The sequence below is a fragment of the Salvelinus sp. IW2-2015 genome, linkage group LG31 (genome assembly GCF_002910315.2).
Source record: "Salvelinus sp. IW2-2015 linkage group LG31, ASM291031v2, whole genome shotgun sequence".
Taxonomy (NCBI): Eukaryota; Metazoa; Chordata; class Actinopteri; order Salmoniformes; family Salmonidae; genus Salvelinus; species Salvelinus sp. IW2-2015.
The window spans coordinates 19,301,472-19,315,813 of NC_036870.1; the positions used below are offsets into that span (position 1 = coordinate 19,301,472).

Sequence of the window (14,342 nt, forward strand, 5' to 3'; positions counted from 1 at the left end):
GGGAAAAATAGCCTACATGAAATGAACAAACCGTAACAGTCCCGTATGGTGCGACAAACACTGACACAGGAGACAACCACCCACAAACAAACACTGTGAACAGCCTACCTAAATATGACTCTTAATCAGAGGAACGCAAAACACCTGCCTCTAATTAAGAGCCATACCAGGCAACCCTAAACCAACATAGAAACAGATAACATAGAATGCCCACCCAAACTCACGTCCTGACCAACTAACACACAAAACTAAACAGAAAACAGGTCAGGAACGTGACAGTCTCTCCTCTACCTGTCCTGTCCTCTTTGACAGAAACAGACTGAGCAGAACTTATGTAAATCAGACACTACTACATTCTCACCCCCTCTGTCATCAAATATGATCATTTCCCTATAATTGATCATGTTTGTTGACCTGATCCTATTCAATCAGTACGCTGATGCATGAAATACACCACAAGTAGAGCATTTCATGCATTAGAACGGTATTGCTTGTCATTCCTTGAATCTAGCTGCTTTGACTGACGGTTCGGGTTTGCCCGTCACATCTGACGTCATTGTTATGATAGCGTTATGACAGGAGGAATTTATGTAAGCATGTCACCAGATTTCCCTCCAGTGACCTAAGAGTGGTAGTTTATCCCTTTTCTCTTTGATGATGTAACGGAATTTCAGTTGAATTCCAGTTGACATTGGGTCATGCAGGTGTTATTATAGGTCTATTAAATGTATGAATTATTAGAGAGGAAGAAAAATATGCTTAGTCTAATGGACAATGTAAGGCAAAGGTATGTGTGGTGGTTCTGTTTTCAATATTATGCATTGATGTCGTGCATATCACTTAAAATAATTCAGGTACATTGACACATAAGATGTGGTCACAATCGTAAATGCATGGGCAATGTAAGGAAAAACACCCAAAAGGATCCATAGCAAAGACATCAATAATATAGATTGGTGATGTACACATCATCTCAAGTAATTCATTTACACTTAATACATTTATAATGTATTGTGAGCCAATTAGTTGTTAGACAATTAGCATTTATGATGCATTGTGAGCAGATGCAGCTGTGAACGTAGTGGTTCTCATCTCTATCCCACTGGTTGAGGCCTTAAGGCTAGTGAGAGAGACCCAAATAACATGACTGCCACTGGAAATGGTCTCCGGGGGAACTTGTGATAGTTATTTAGCTTTAAGAGGTCATCTTTACTTTCAAAATTGCACACATGCACACACACACACACACACACACACACACACACACACACACACACACACACACACACACACACACACACACACACATTCAGTATTCAGAGTACACCATTTTCTTTTTTCTTTTTTTCAGTATCAGTCAAAACAGAACATCACAAGGTTCTAGAAATGACTCACGACAGTGAAGACCTTTTGTCATCATCTGGATTAGTCGGTTGTTTTTTCTATCTTATCTCTGATTACACTCTGATGGGGAGATAGTAAGAGAGAGAGAGAGGGAGCAGCTCTGCAGTCAGTGTACACTAATTACTTCCCAGTGCCTTCCTCCTCCAGTTTGCTAATGAAAACAATATTGATTAATTATGCAAGTGTGTGCGTGTGCATCTCTGTATGTGTGTTTCCTGATTTCCTATGTGATTGGTTTGCCACATCCTGAATGTGAAACTAACACAAAGTGATTCCTCCTCTAGTGCCACTAGTACTGCTACTCTGTGGTTCCCTGTGGTGGTTCTGCTTGAGATAAAAATGATCACCTCCAATAACAACCATCTCCTGAATGGGACGATGATGTAATTACTGAGTAGAAAGACAATAGATTCCTATGGTTTCCCCATGGCTGTGTACTAGACCCCAGGGTAGCAGAAGAAGACTTTAGGTTTTTAGATTGAAGACCAATTAAAAAGGTGCTGGTTCTTTAATTTGACAATACCAGAGTTCATATATTAGAGTGAATATTCTATAAGTGGTACTCAAGCTGTAGAACATGTGAGCTGCACCGCTCCAATTCAAGCACTGAATGGTTTTTAGAAGTGGTTTGACCATGGGTGATTATCAGCATTATCAAATCAAATAAATGTTCATTTGTCTGCGCCGAATACGACAGGTGTAGACAGTGAAATGCTTACTTACAAGCCCTTAACCAAAAATGCAGTTTTAAGAAAATACCCCCAAAAAAGTAAGAGATAAGAATAACAAATAATTAAAGAGCAGCAGTAAATAACAATAGAGGGGCTATATACAGGGGGTACCGGTACAGAGTCAATGTGTGGGGCACCGGTGTCGAGGTAATTGAGGTAATATGTACATGTAGGTAGAGTTATTAAAGTGACTATGCATAGATAATAACGAGAGAGTAGCACAGCATGGGGGCGGGGGTGGGGGCAATACAAATAGTCTGGAGTAGCCATTTGATTAAGTTGGATTCAGGAGTCTTATGGCTTGGGGGTAGAAACGGTTTAGAAGCCTCTTGGACCTAGACTTGGTGCTCCAGTACCACTTGCCATGCAGTAGCAGAGAGAACAGTCTATGACTAGGGTGGCTGGAGTCTTTGACAATTTTTATGGCCCTTCTCTGACACCGCCTGGTATAGAGGTCCTGGATGGCAGGAAGCTTGGCCCCGGTGATGTACTGGGCAGTACGCACTACCCTCTGCGTTTTCAACGCCGATACCGATTATTGGAGGACCAAAAAAAGCCGATGCCTATTAATCGGCCGATTTTTATATATATATATAAATATTTGAAATAATGACAATTAAAACAATACTGAATTAACACTTTTATTTTAACTTAATATAATACATAAATAAAATACATTTAGTCTCAAGTAAATAATGAAACACGTTCAATTTGGTTTAAATAATGCAAAAACACAGTGTTGGAGAAGAAAGTAAAAGTGCAATATGTACGATGTAAAACATCTAACGTTTAAGTTCCTTGCTCAGAACATGAGAACATATGAAAGCCGGTGCTTCAATATTCCCAGTTAAGAAGTTTTAGGTTGTTGTTATTATAGGAATTATAGGACTATTTCTCTCTATACCATTTGTATTTCATATACCTTTGACTATTGGATGTTTTTATAGGTACTATAGTATTGGCAGCCTAATCTCGGGAGTTGATAGGCTTGAAGTCATAAACAGCGCTGTGCTGTTTATGAGCATGCACTTAGTTGTACTTGCATTTAAAAGCAGTTGGAGGCCTCTGAAGGAGTGTTGTATGGCATTGAAGCTCGTTTGGAGGTTTGTTAGCACAGTGTCCAAAGAACGGCCAGATGTATGCAGAATGGTGTCGTCTGCGGTAGAGGTGGATCAGAGAATCACCAGCAGCAAGAGCGACATCATTGCTATATACAGATCTGTTGGCGCGGTATGCAAATTGGAGTGGGTCTAGGGTTTCTGGGATAATGATGTTGGTGTGAGCCATGACCAGCCTTTCAAAGCATTTCATGGCTACAGACGTGAGTGCTACGGGTCGGTAGTCATTTAGGCAGGTTACCTTAGTGTTCTAGGGCACAGGGACTATGGTGGTCTTCTTGAAACATGTTGGTATTACAGATTCAGACAGGGAGAGGTTGAAAATGTCAGTGAAGACACTTGCCAGTTGGTCAGCGCATGCTTGGAACACACGTTATCACTACGTTATCACAGCTATTTAGGTCAGTGGTCATGACGGCCATGAACATAACCACGTCCAGAGAGGACCTTTGTTGAATTAAGACCAAATTCACTCTCAAATGTTTTGCTTTTCTACACTTCATCTTTTACCAGGAAGAGATTATTAAAGGTCTAGAAACCATTTACCCTTTATATTCAGTACCAGTCAAAAGTACCAGTTTGGACACACCCACTCATTCCAGGGTTTTTCTTTATTTTTACTATTTTCTACATTGTAGAATAATAGTCAAGACATCATAACTATGAAATTACACATACGGAATCATGTAGTAACCAAAAAAGTGTTAAACAAATCAAAAATATATTTTAGATTTTAGATTCTTCAAAGTAGCCACCTTGCCTTGATGAGAGCTTTGCACACTCTTGGCATTCTCTAAACCAGCTTCATGAGGTAGTCACCTGGAATGCATTTAAATTAACAGGTGTGCCTTGTTAAAAGTTAATTTGTGGAATTTCTTTCCTTCTTAATGCATTTGAGCCAATCAGTTGTGTTGTGACAAGGTAGGGGGGTATACAGAAGATAGCCCTATTTGGTAAAATACCAAGTCCATATTATGGCAAGAACGGCTCAAATAAGCAAAGAGAAACAACAGTCCATCATTACTCTAAGACGTGAAGGTCAGTCAATTTCAAGTGCAGTCGCAACAACCATCAAGCGCTATGATGAAACTGGCTCTCATGAGGACCGCCACAGGAAAGGAAGACCCAGAGTTACCTCTGCTGCAGAGGATAAATTAATTAGAGTTAACTGCACTTCAGATTGCAGCGCAAATAAATGCTTCACAGAGTTCAAGTAACAGACACATCTCAACATCAACTGCTCAGAAGAGACAGTGCGAATCAGGCCATGGTCAAATTGCTGCAAAGAAACCACTACTAAAGGACACCAATAATAAGAAGAGACTTGCTTGGGCCAAGAAACACGACCAATGGACATTAGACCGGTGGAAATGTGTCCTTTGTTCTGATGAGTCCAAATGTGAGATTTTTGGTTCCAACCGCCGTGTCTTAGTGAGACGCAGAGTAGGTGAACGGATGATCTCCGCATGTGTGGTTCCCACCATGAAGCATGGAGGAGGAGGTGTGATGGTGTGGGCGTCCTTTGCTGGTGACACTGTCTGTGATTTATTTAGAATTCAAGGCACACTTAACCAGCATGGCTACCACAGCATTCTGCAGCGATATGCCATATCATCTGGTTTGGGCTTAGTGGGACTATCATTTGTTTTTCAACAGGACAATGACCCAACACATCTCCAGACTGTGTAAGGGCTACTTGACCATGAAGGAGAGTGATGGTGCTGCATCAGATGACCTGGCCTCCACAATCCCCCGACGTCAACCCAATTGAGATGGTTTGGGATGAGTTGGAACGCAGAGTGAAGGAAAAGCAGCCAACAAGTGCTCAGCATATGTGGGAACTCCTTCAAGACTGTTGGAAAAGCATTCCAGGTGAAGCTGGTTGAGATAATGCTGTTTTGGTTACTACATGATTCCATATGTGTTATTTCATAGTTTTGATGTCTTCACTATTATTCTACAATGTAGATAAGTCAAAATAAAGAAAATCCCTTGAATGAGTAGGTGTGTCCAAACTTTTGACTGGTGCTGTATCTACTTGCGTGTTGCACAAGCTACACACAGTCAGACATCACTAAACCCACAACGATTTGCATATTACACATGCATTTCCACAGTCAACAAGTCTTCAGTGATGTGTTGACAATATCCCCAGCTCTCCAGTCCCATAGCATGTTTCTCAAGCTTGATCCGGTTCTCTGGCACATGTAGCTAGGCGTTACGCAATAATCCCAAGCCCAAAGCCTCTTACCAAGATACACTGGGGCCCTGATCGGAGCGCCCGCCGCCCAGCCCATTGATCTCCATTCACAAGATTACCCATCAACCACTTCACTTCACACAACGGACTAGTGTGTGTCCCTGTGGATGTGAGCAAGCAAGGAAGGGAAGGCTTAAGTGAACTAGATTAACAATGATAGACAACTGTAGTGTACAGCCTCAAGCACACTCTGGATGTAACACACACACACACACACACACACACACACACACACACACACACACACACACACACACACACACACCCTTCTCTCTCTCTCTCTCTCTCTCTCTCTCGTCTCTCTCTCTCTCTCTCTCGTCTCTTCTCTCCTCTTCTCTCTCTCTCTCTCTCTCTCTCTCTCTCTCTCTGCCTCTCTCTTCTCTCTCTCCTCTGTTATTTCAGCTAGCACCAATCCCTATTTTGTCCCACAACACACACACACACACAACACACACACACACACACACACCACCACACACCACACACACACACACACACAACACACACACACACACACACACCACACACACACAACACACACACCCAACACACCACACACACACACACAGGAAGGAAGGAAGGAAGGAAGGAAGGAAGGAAGGAAGGAAGGAAGGAAGGAAGGAAGGAAGGAAGGAAGGAAGGAAGGAAGGAAGGAAGGAAGGAAGGAAATACCAATTGCACAGGTCAGATGGGACGGAAATAATCGTCACACAGCCAAGGGGAAGGAAATAATCGCTGCGCAGTGGCTAGGGGGACAGACATAATCGTCACACGTTAATGGAGTGTGCTGGCCGGTGGAGTGATATTGTTGATTGATGTAATGTAAACAATGTGGTAGTCAGTCTCTACATTGCTCTCTTCCAGGCAATGTTGATTAGGGGAAATAAGGCTTAGCTCTCAAATGGCTGTGATATCCAGTTTAATTAAATCAGTGCAAGAGAATTCAGGAAATTGTTTTGAATGTCATTTGTTAATTGTTTAATTGGTCATAATTGATGAGGTTGATGAATTTAGCTGTGCATGCGTGTGTGTGTATTGACATTTTTCTAATAATGGTTGTGTGTTAAACCAGTGGCCAGTCGTCCTCTGGTATTAATCACCACGGTAATGACACTTCTCGTTCGCCCTGGCAACCTCTCTCCATGGCAAAGATGGCCACAAACCTTGTCGGGCTGTAACCAATGATGTATATAAACTCTGGATTTTTGACGCTACGTATTGGCCATTGAGAGGCTTTGAAGCCACCGGTCGGCCATATTGGCACTCCCTAGTAGGAGCAGTCCTCCATAGGAATGAATGGAATTCTATAGTATTTCAATTGAATGTTTCAAGTATTTTTAGTTGTAGTGGGGGCAGTAACAATAGTAATCTCCAAAAACTATACTTTAAGTGTAATGATTTTATATAATAAAAAAAAAAATGTTTGGCTCATATAATATCATTTAAAAGTATGCATTAAGGTGTCTATAATATAATAAATATGTCAAAAACTAATGTAGACATTAATAAATGCATTTCTATAGCTTTCAAAATATTTTTTTACAACGGTGGGGGAGTGCCGAGATGAAGGCACAGTGGCTTCAAAACTGTGCCCCCTGCCAGTTATCTAATGGATATATAAATCAGTGGTTGTAACAGAGTCAACTGGCACATTATTAAAACACAGACATGATTATACCAAGGTAACGATTAGTTAGGCAAGCTAAACAGTCTCACCCAGTTGAGCTTTCACCTCTCTGGAATGGGTCCTAGGTTTCAGGAATTCAATGAGTTATTGATAAGAGGCTTTGTCTGTCTTTAAGTCATAAGTCTTCACTGGATTATTTTGCCTGGTAAAATACCAAGACATTTCTCTCACTTTTCAACTCATTTTAGTGGTTTTGAGAAAGGGTGGCCATTACTGCTGACACAGTGTCTTTATTGAGCATCTCAATTAGGGATGCACGATATATAGGTGAACATATCGGAATCGGACGATATTAGCTAAAAATGCCAACATCGGTATCGGCCGATGTCTAGTTTAATGCTGATGTGCAAAACCGATGTCAAAGGTGACGTGCATACCTATATAACGAAGGTACATGACGTAATGACGCCACGTAAAATTTTGCGCTATACGTGCAACACAGCAATCCTAACTTAGCCCACAATGTCTGCTGTGTGGATTAAGCAGTCAACAAGTCAAGCAGTAATTTGAAAGAGTAACAAAACTTCAGCAAGACAACTCAAAGGCAAAATCCATTAAGACCAAGATAATGGAGTTCATTGCCCTTCACAATCAACCGTTCTCTGACGTGGGTGATGTTGGCTTTCACCGACTGGTCGAGCACCGGTTAACACTACCAAGTGCGCTATTTTTTTTCCGATGTTGCCCTACCGGAGTTACACAGTAATAGCGTCACAACATACATACAATGGAACGCCGTTTGGGTCTTTGCGTGTCAAACTAGAACAGACTAGAACAGGAACATAATAAGAACAAGAGGACCATCAGCTCAGAAGGTGGGACCTTTCTCCTGTCTCACAGAGGAGAGACAGGAGAAACTGTCAAAGCTGTACAAAAAAGTCTGCAAACAAGCAAACACCGGCCACGAACGATGTGTTTACAATACCGCGTTGGTAATAAAGCATCATTTGTTCGACCGCAACTTCTGGGGTAGCTAACTTTAGCTTGGTACCTAGCTAGCACCAATACTACCAGCCTGAAAACAATGACCAGTAGAAACTGCAGTCATTTTCTTTATTCTTAGCAATGATTTAGGAATCCTTGTGAGTAAGTATTATCTAGGTTGCCACTTGTTGTTCGCCTATTGAAATTTAACTTCAGTTCATGAAAATAAATAGCTAGCCAGCTACTTAACCCTGTTGTTCAAAGCTAATGTTATAAGCAGCCAGCTAGCTTCATCTGGCTAGTGAGGCTCGACCGGACCAGGTTATGTGTTGTGAAGCTAGCCACAATAAGGATTAGGCACAATAGTGGAATTTGCAGTTTGCCTTCAAAATAAAAGTATGTCATTGACAGTGATGCAAATGAACACAAATAGTAGAATTATGCCATACTTTTATTTTGAAGGCTAACCAAAAAGTCCACTGTTGTGGCTAATCCTTACGTATTGATGAATCATTGTGACATATGAAATACGATTGATAGTGTAATCAATGTGTAATAACTACATATAAAATGTATGAATGCGTTAAATAATTATGTGACGTACAGTCATATCCAGGTCCTGATTGGTCAACAAACTTATTTGACACGTCAAATAGTGTTAACTTTTTAGTATCTTTTTTGACACGCAAAGACCAAAATGGCGTCCCATAGAAATCCTGGTTGAGAATGAAACGACTGAACAAATGAACAACAAAACAACACAGCAAGTTAGTGAAAGAAATAGGTTTTGATTATGTTTTACTGGTAATGGGAACATACGTAAATGCCAACAAAATTACTTTTTGGTCAGTGTGGTGTGTGTGTGTGTAACCTTTATTTAACTAAGCAAATCAGTTAACAACAAATTCTTATTTACAATGACGGCCTAAACCAGCCAAACCCAGACGACGCTGGGCCAATTGTGCGCCGCCAATGGAACTCCCAATTACGTCCGGATGTGATACAGCCTGGATTCGAACCAGGCACTATAGTGACGCCTCTTGCACTGAGGTGCAGTGCCTTAGACTGCTGCGTCCATGTGTGTGTGTGTTAACTATTTAACTGTACTAGAATGTCCAAAACGCTGCTACAATTGTCAATATCGGTTATCGGTATCGGTATCGTTTTTTTGTCAAGGAAAATATTGGATATCGGTATCGGCCAAAAATGTCATATCCGTGCATCACTAATCTCAATAGTCTATGGGAGAATCTCAATTGCATACTCCTCACGTCCCCTCTCTCCTTGCCTCTTTCTCAAACCCATTGGATGAGAAAGCCAGAGGTCCCTTCGCTCTAACTTCTCCTCCAATGGGTTTTGAGAAGGAGGTGAGGAGAGAGGAGAGAGGACGTGATCATTTGAGATTCTCTGTAGTAGGCCTACTACTACTCTAACTATTGAGATACAGCCTTAATGTCTTTGTGTGTCTCCTCTGTGAGACAGGAGAAAGGTCCCACCTTCTGAGCTGATGATCCTCCTGTTCTTATTACGTTCCTGTTCTAGTCTGTCTGAGTCACTGAGTCTCATTAACCAGCGCATTTAGACATGGAAACTGTGTTCCTAATCACCTGACCACTCAGCATTATGACCCCATCCTACTCATCCCCAGAATCTTAAGACACAAAATGTCCGACCAGACACACAAGCCTGCCATTTGACACACAAATTGCATCCTAAGGTAATGCACAATATAAGGAATAGGGAGCTATTTCAGATGCTTTTACGCTACTGCTACTGTCTGTTCATCATATATGCATAGTCACTTTAACCATATCTACATGTACATACTACCTCAATCAGCCTGACTAACCGGTGTCTGTATGTAGCCTCGCTACTTTTATAGCCTCGCTACTGTATATAGCCTGTCTTTTTACTGTTGTTTTATTTCTTTACCTACCTATTGTTCACCTAATACCTTTTTTGCACTATTGGTTAGAGCCTGTAAGTAAGCATTTCACTGTAAGGTCTACACCTGTTGTATTCGGCGCACGTGACAAATAAACTTTGATTTGATTTGCAGATAGCGTCAGCATCGTGCACTACATTTGACCAGAGCCTTACTGAGATTTGGTTGATCCCTTTGACGCAAAATTACCGTCCAGACACACAAACCGCTCGTTTAATACATTACCTTTTAATGTGGTTTGAGTGTGACCAATAGAAACTGATTTACTGCGGTGGTGGCAAGGAGCCATTCTGGCCTGTGTTCTCTCTCTCTCTCTCTCTCTCTCTCTCTCTCTCTCTCTCTCTCTCTCTCTCTCTCTCTCTCTCTTTCCCTCTCTCCCTCTCTCTTTCTCTGTCTCTCTCTTCCTCCCCCTCTCTCTATCTATCTCTCTCTCTTTCTGTGTGTGTGTGTGTGTGTGTGTGTGCATGCGCGCGTGTTTGAGTGTATGTGTGTGTGTGAGTTGACTATTCAAAGCGTTATGCTCCAGAGGTGAATCATAAATTAGATTATGTAATTTAAGACAACACACGACGCCTCCAAAAGCAGAATCAGCCATGCATCTTATATTAGCTTTAGTATGCCCCTTATTGTGGCTCTGAGGCTAAATATTAATATTTTGAAGATAAAGTCAGGGCTTTTTTGTTGTGTCATTTTGTTCTCCCACCCACACAATCCTCTTTAGAGAAGACTGAGCCACTGTTGCTAAGAGATCATCCCAGCTTTAGCGTCACATGCAACGCCTACACTCACTTCTTTCCTCCTCTCCCACATACTGTATATTATTAGCCTTTGTGTGTGTAGGAAATACAGTTGTTGTTGTGTTTGGATGGAATTGCTTCTTTGACTAACTCAATTGTTTGTGGGATGCTTTTTGCAGCCATCGCAAGAATATTGTCTCCCATATTTATATCTTTTCATATTTGTGATGTTGAAATGTTTCATTGTTGGCTCTGAGAAGAGGATCTAGTCTCCGGAGTAGCTCCTTCTCTCTGGCAATCGAGAGTGACATCTTAAAAGGTTTTTCTCTTTCTCTTTCCTTCAACATTAATCTAATGTTGCAACAGCATCCAAAGCACCTGAGCTGTCACCACCAAAACCGTGGTCATGTATACACTATATATACAAAAGTGTATGGACGCCCCTTCAAATTAGTTTATTCAGCTATTTTAGCTACACCCATTGCTGACAGGTTGCAATCTCCATAGACAAACATTGGCAGTAGAATGGTCTTAGTGAAGAACTCAGTTACTTTCAATGTGGCACTGCCATCAGATGCCACCTTTCCAACTAGTCAGTTTGTCAAATTTCTGCCCTGCTAGAGCAGCCCTGTTCAACTGTATGTGCTGTTATTGTGAAGTGGAAATGTCTAGGAGCAACAACGGCTCAGCCGCGAAGTGGTAGGCCACACAGTCTCACGGAACGGGACCACTGAGTGCTGAAGCACATAGGTCATAATAATCATCTGTCCTCAGTTGCAACACTCACTACCGAGTTCTAAACTGCTGGAAGCAACGTCAGCACAAGAACTGTTCGTCGGGAGCTTCATGAAATGGGTTTCCATGGCCGAGCAGCCGCACACAAGCCTAAGATCACCATGCGCAATGCCAAGCGTCAGCTGAAGTGGTGTAAAGCTCGCCGCCATTGGACTCTGGAGCAGTGGAAATGCGTTCTCTGGAGTGATGAATTACGCTTCCCCATCTGGCAGTCCGATGGACAAATCTGTGTTTGGCGGATGCCAGGAGAACGCTACCTGCCCGAATGCATAGTGCCAACTGTAAAGTTTGGTGGAGGAGGAATAATGGTCTGGGAAGGCCCTTTCCTGTTTCAGCATGACAATGCCCCTGTTCACAAAGCAAGAGCCATACAGAATTTGTAAATAATAATAATACGTTTTTTTATTAATAAAAACCTTGGATGACTTGTTTATTTTATCACATTTGATTAGATAATAGCATATCTTTCCCCATTCAAGAGAGTGAAAGATGTTGTTTACACAGCCACTCTAACACTACACTACACTACACATGTCACTCAATGTGACATTCTACCTGCTACACAGAAAACAACCAAAATCAACTTTATTTTTCATTATTTCAATTCACAAGATAGCGTGAAAGTGCGCGTCAGCCATTGAGAATGAAAGCTTGCTGATTCTTGAGCTTGGACGCATCACAATGCGAGCAGCATAGTAGCTTCCATAACGTTTTTTAAACGCATTCCCCTGATGGCTGATATCTAGCAGCGCCGTAAGAACCCAATTCAGTTTTTGTTCTTCATATCTGATCTTTTTTTCAGTCCATTTTCTGTCACTGTTCCATTACATTTTGGGAGGTTGTTTATACAAATGTGGTACAAATCAGAACTCAAAAGATCAGATGTGTTTTTTTGTTGTCGCTGTTTACACATTGGGGAAAATATAAGATACTATATGTACTGTTCAAATATGACAAATAATTGGCAAAAGATCAGAGTTGGGATTCATTTGAGATCAGTGTGGGGATCAGCGTCGAGATCAGTGTGGAAGAACTTGACTGGCCTGCACAGAGCCCTGACCTCAACTCCATCAAACACCTTTGGGATGAATTGGAACACCGACTGTGAGCCAGGCCTAATCGCCCAAAATCAGTGCCTGACCTCTTGTGGCTGAATGGAAGTAAGTCCCCGCAGCAATGTTCCAACAGCTAGTGGAAAGCCTCCACAGAAGAGTGGAGGCTGTTATAGCAGCAAAGGGGGGACCAATTCCATATTAATGCCCATGATTTTGGAATGAGATGTTCGATGAGCAGGTGTCCACATATTTTTGGTCATGTAGTGTATGTCATTATTCACCTGTCAAATTATTTTACCATTCATCCTTATGAGGATATTCCTCCTTTAGATGCAGTACTGGTGACATAAGGGTGTTGAATATCTGTGACAAGGAAGTGTTTTTTATGTAAAGAGCTGACTTGTGTAGTCACCTTGGGGAGTTGGACCGAGGGAGCTTGTGGAAGGATGGTTGATGGTTGTGGGTCTCTCTTTTCTCAGCAATAATTGACTCAGTGAGGTGTTGAATGCAGATGATACTGTACTCATTCTCACTCCCTCTCTCTCTCTTTCTGTGTGGGTGTGTTTTCAATGTATCAATGACGTCAATTCCCTACTAATCATCTCTCTCCCTCCCTCCCTCCCTCCCTCCCTTTCTCTCTTTCTCTCCGTAGGGGCGTATCTGCAGAAAAGCAGGGAAGTCCAAGAAGGCGTTTAGCCGCAAAGAGGCGGAGGCCACCTTTAAGAGTCTGGTGAAGACCCACGAGAAGTACGGCTGGGTCTCCCCCCCTGTGTCTGACGGCTGAGGAGACGGGCCGGCCACGACGCTAGCTAGCCATGCTAACCATGACACACCACGCTAACTCGACTCCTCCTCCTTGACCATACCACTCCACCGCTCCAGTTGTTTTCGGTTGCTTTGGGTTTTTTCTTCTTGTTGTTTTGATCAGCTCACTGAGACTTCAGAAGGAACAAATGAAGGAACGCTTGCCTACTTCGTCTTCACTTTGCCGATAATCGTCATAATCTCGTCATCATCAAACCTTCCTCCAGCGCTGCACTCCTCCCTCCCTCCTTCTCTCTCTCTGTGTTCATCCCTCCTTCGGGCTGAGTAGAAGGTTCTGCGGGATGTGCGTGAACTGACTTATTCAGGAAAGTGTGTGTGTGTGTGTCAGCGGAGTGTTTGTCACAGTGGTTGATGGATTGGGTTTCCGACACACGCACACACACACCAACCACACACCCACACTGACTGTGTGGGGATCTGTGGAAAGACTGTGAAAGACTACATGAGAAGAGGGAAATGTATCCCCTCTCCTCTTTTATCCCACCCTCCCATCTCACCTTCCTTCCTCTCCTCTTTTATCCCACCCTTCCATCTCACCTTCCTTCCTCTCCTCTTTTATCCCACCCTCCCATCTCACCTTCCTTCCTCTCCTCTTTTGTCCCACCCTCCCATACCACCTTCCTCCTCTCCTCTTTTATCCCACCCTCCCATCTACCTTCCTTCCTCTCCTCTTTTTCCCACCCTCCATCTCACCTTCCTTCCTCTCTCTCTTTTGTCCCACCCCCCATCTCCACCTTCCTTCCTCTCCTCTTTTATCCCACCCTCCCATCTCACCTTCCTTCCTCTCCTCTTTTATCCCACCCTCCCATCTCACCTTCCTTCCTCTTATTCCTCATCGCTCTCTCTAAGCTGACACTACAA

The 14,342-nt window shown here is 42.5% G+C and overlaps 1 protein-coding gene across 3 annotated transcripts in view; it reads left to right on the forward strand.

The window, feature by feature from the left end:
* The window catches only part of LOC111955570 (ubiquitin-conjugating enzyme E2Q-like protein 1), a 19,680-nt gene extending 5,582 nt beyond the window's left edge, over nt 1–14,098 (forward strand). For 2 of the 3 annotated variants that reach the window (XM_023975778.3, XM_023975779.3), the window contains exon 3: nt 13,309–14,098. In XM_023975778.3, the coding sequence (XP_023831546.1) occupies nt 13,309–13,440 (132 nt within the window). In that variant the 3' untranslated portion in view covers nt 13,441–14,098. Of the gene's footprint in view, nt 1–4,909; nt 5,131–13,308 lie in introns of those variants that run through there. The other variant, XM_070436336.1, reaches the window with a different exon arrangement.
* The last annotated feature ends 244 nt before the right edge of the window (nt 14,099–14,342 follow it).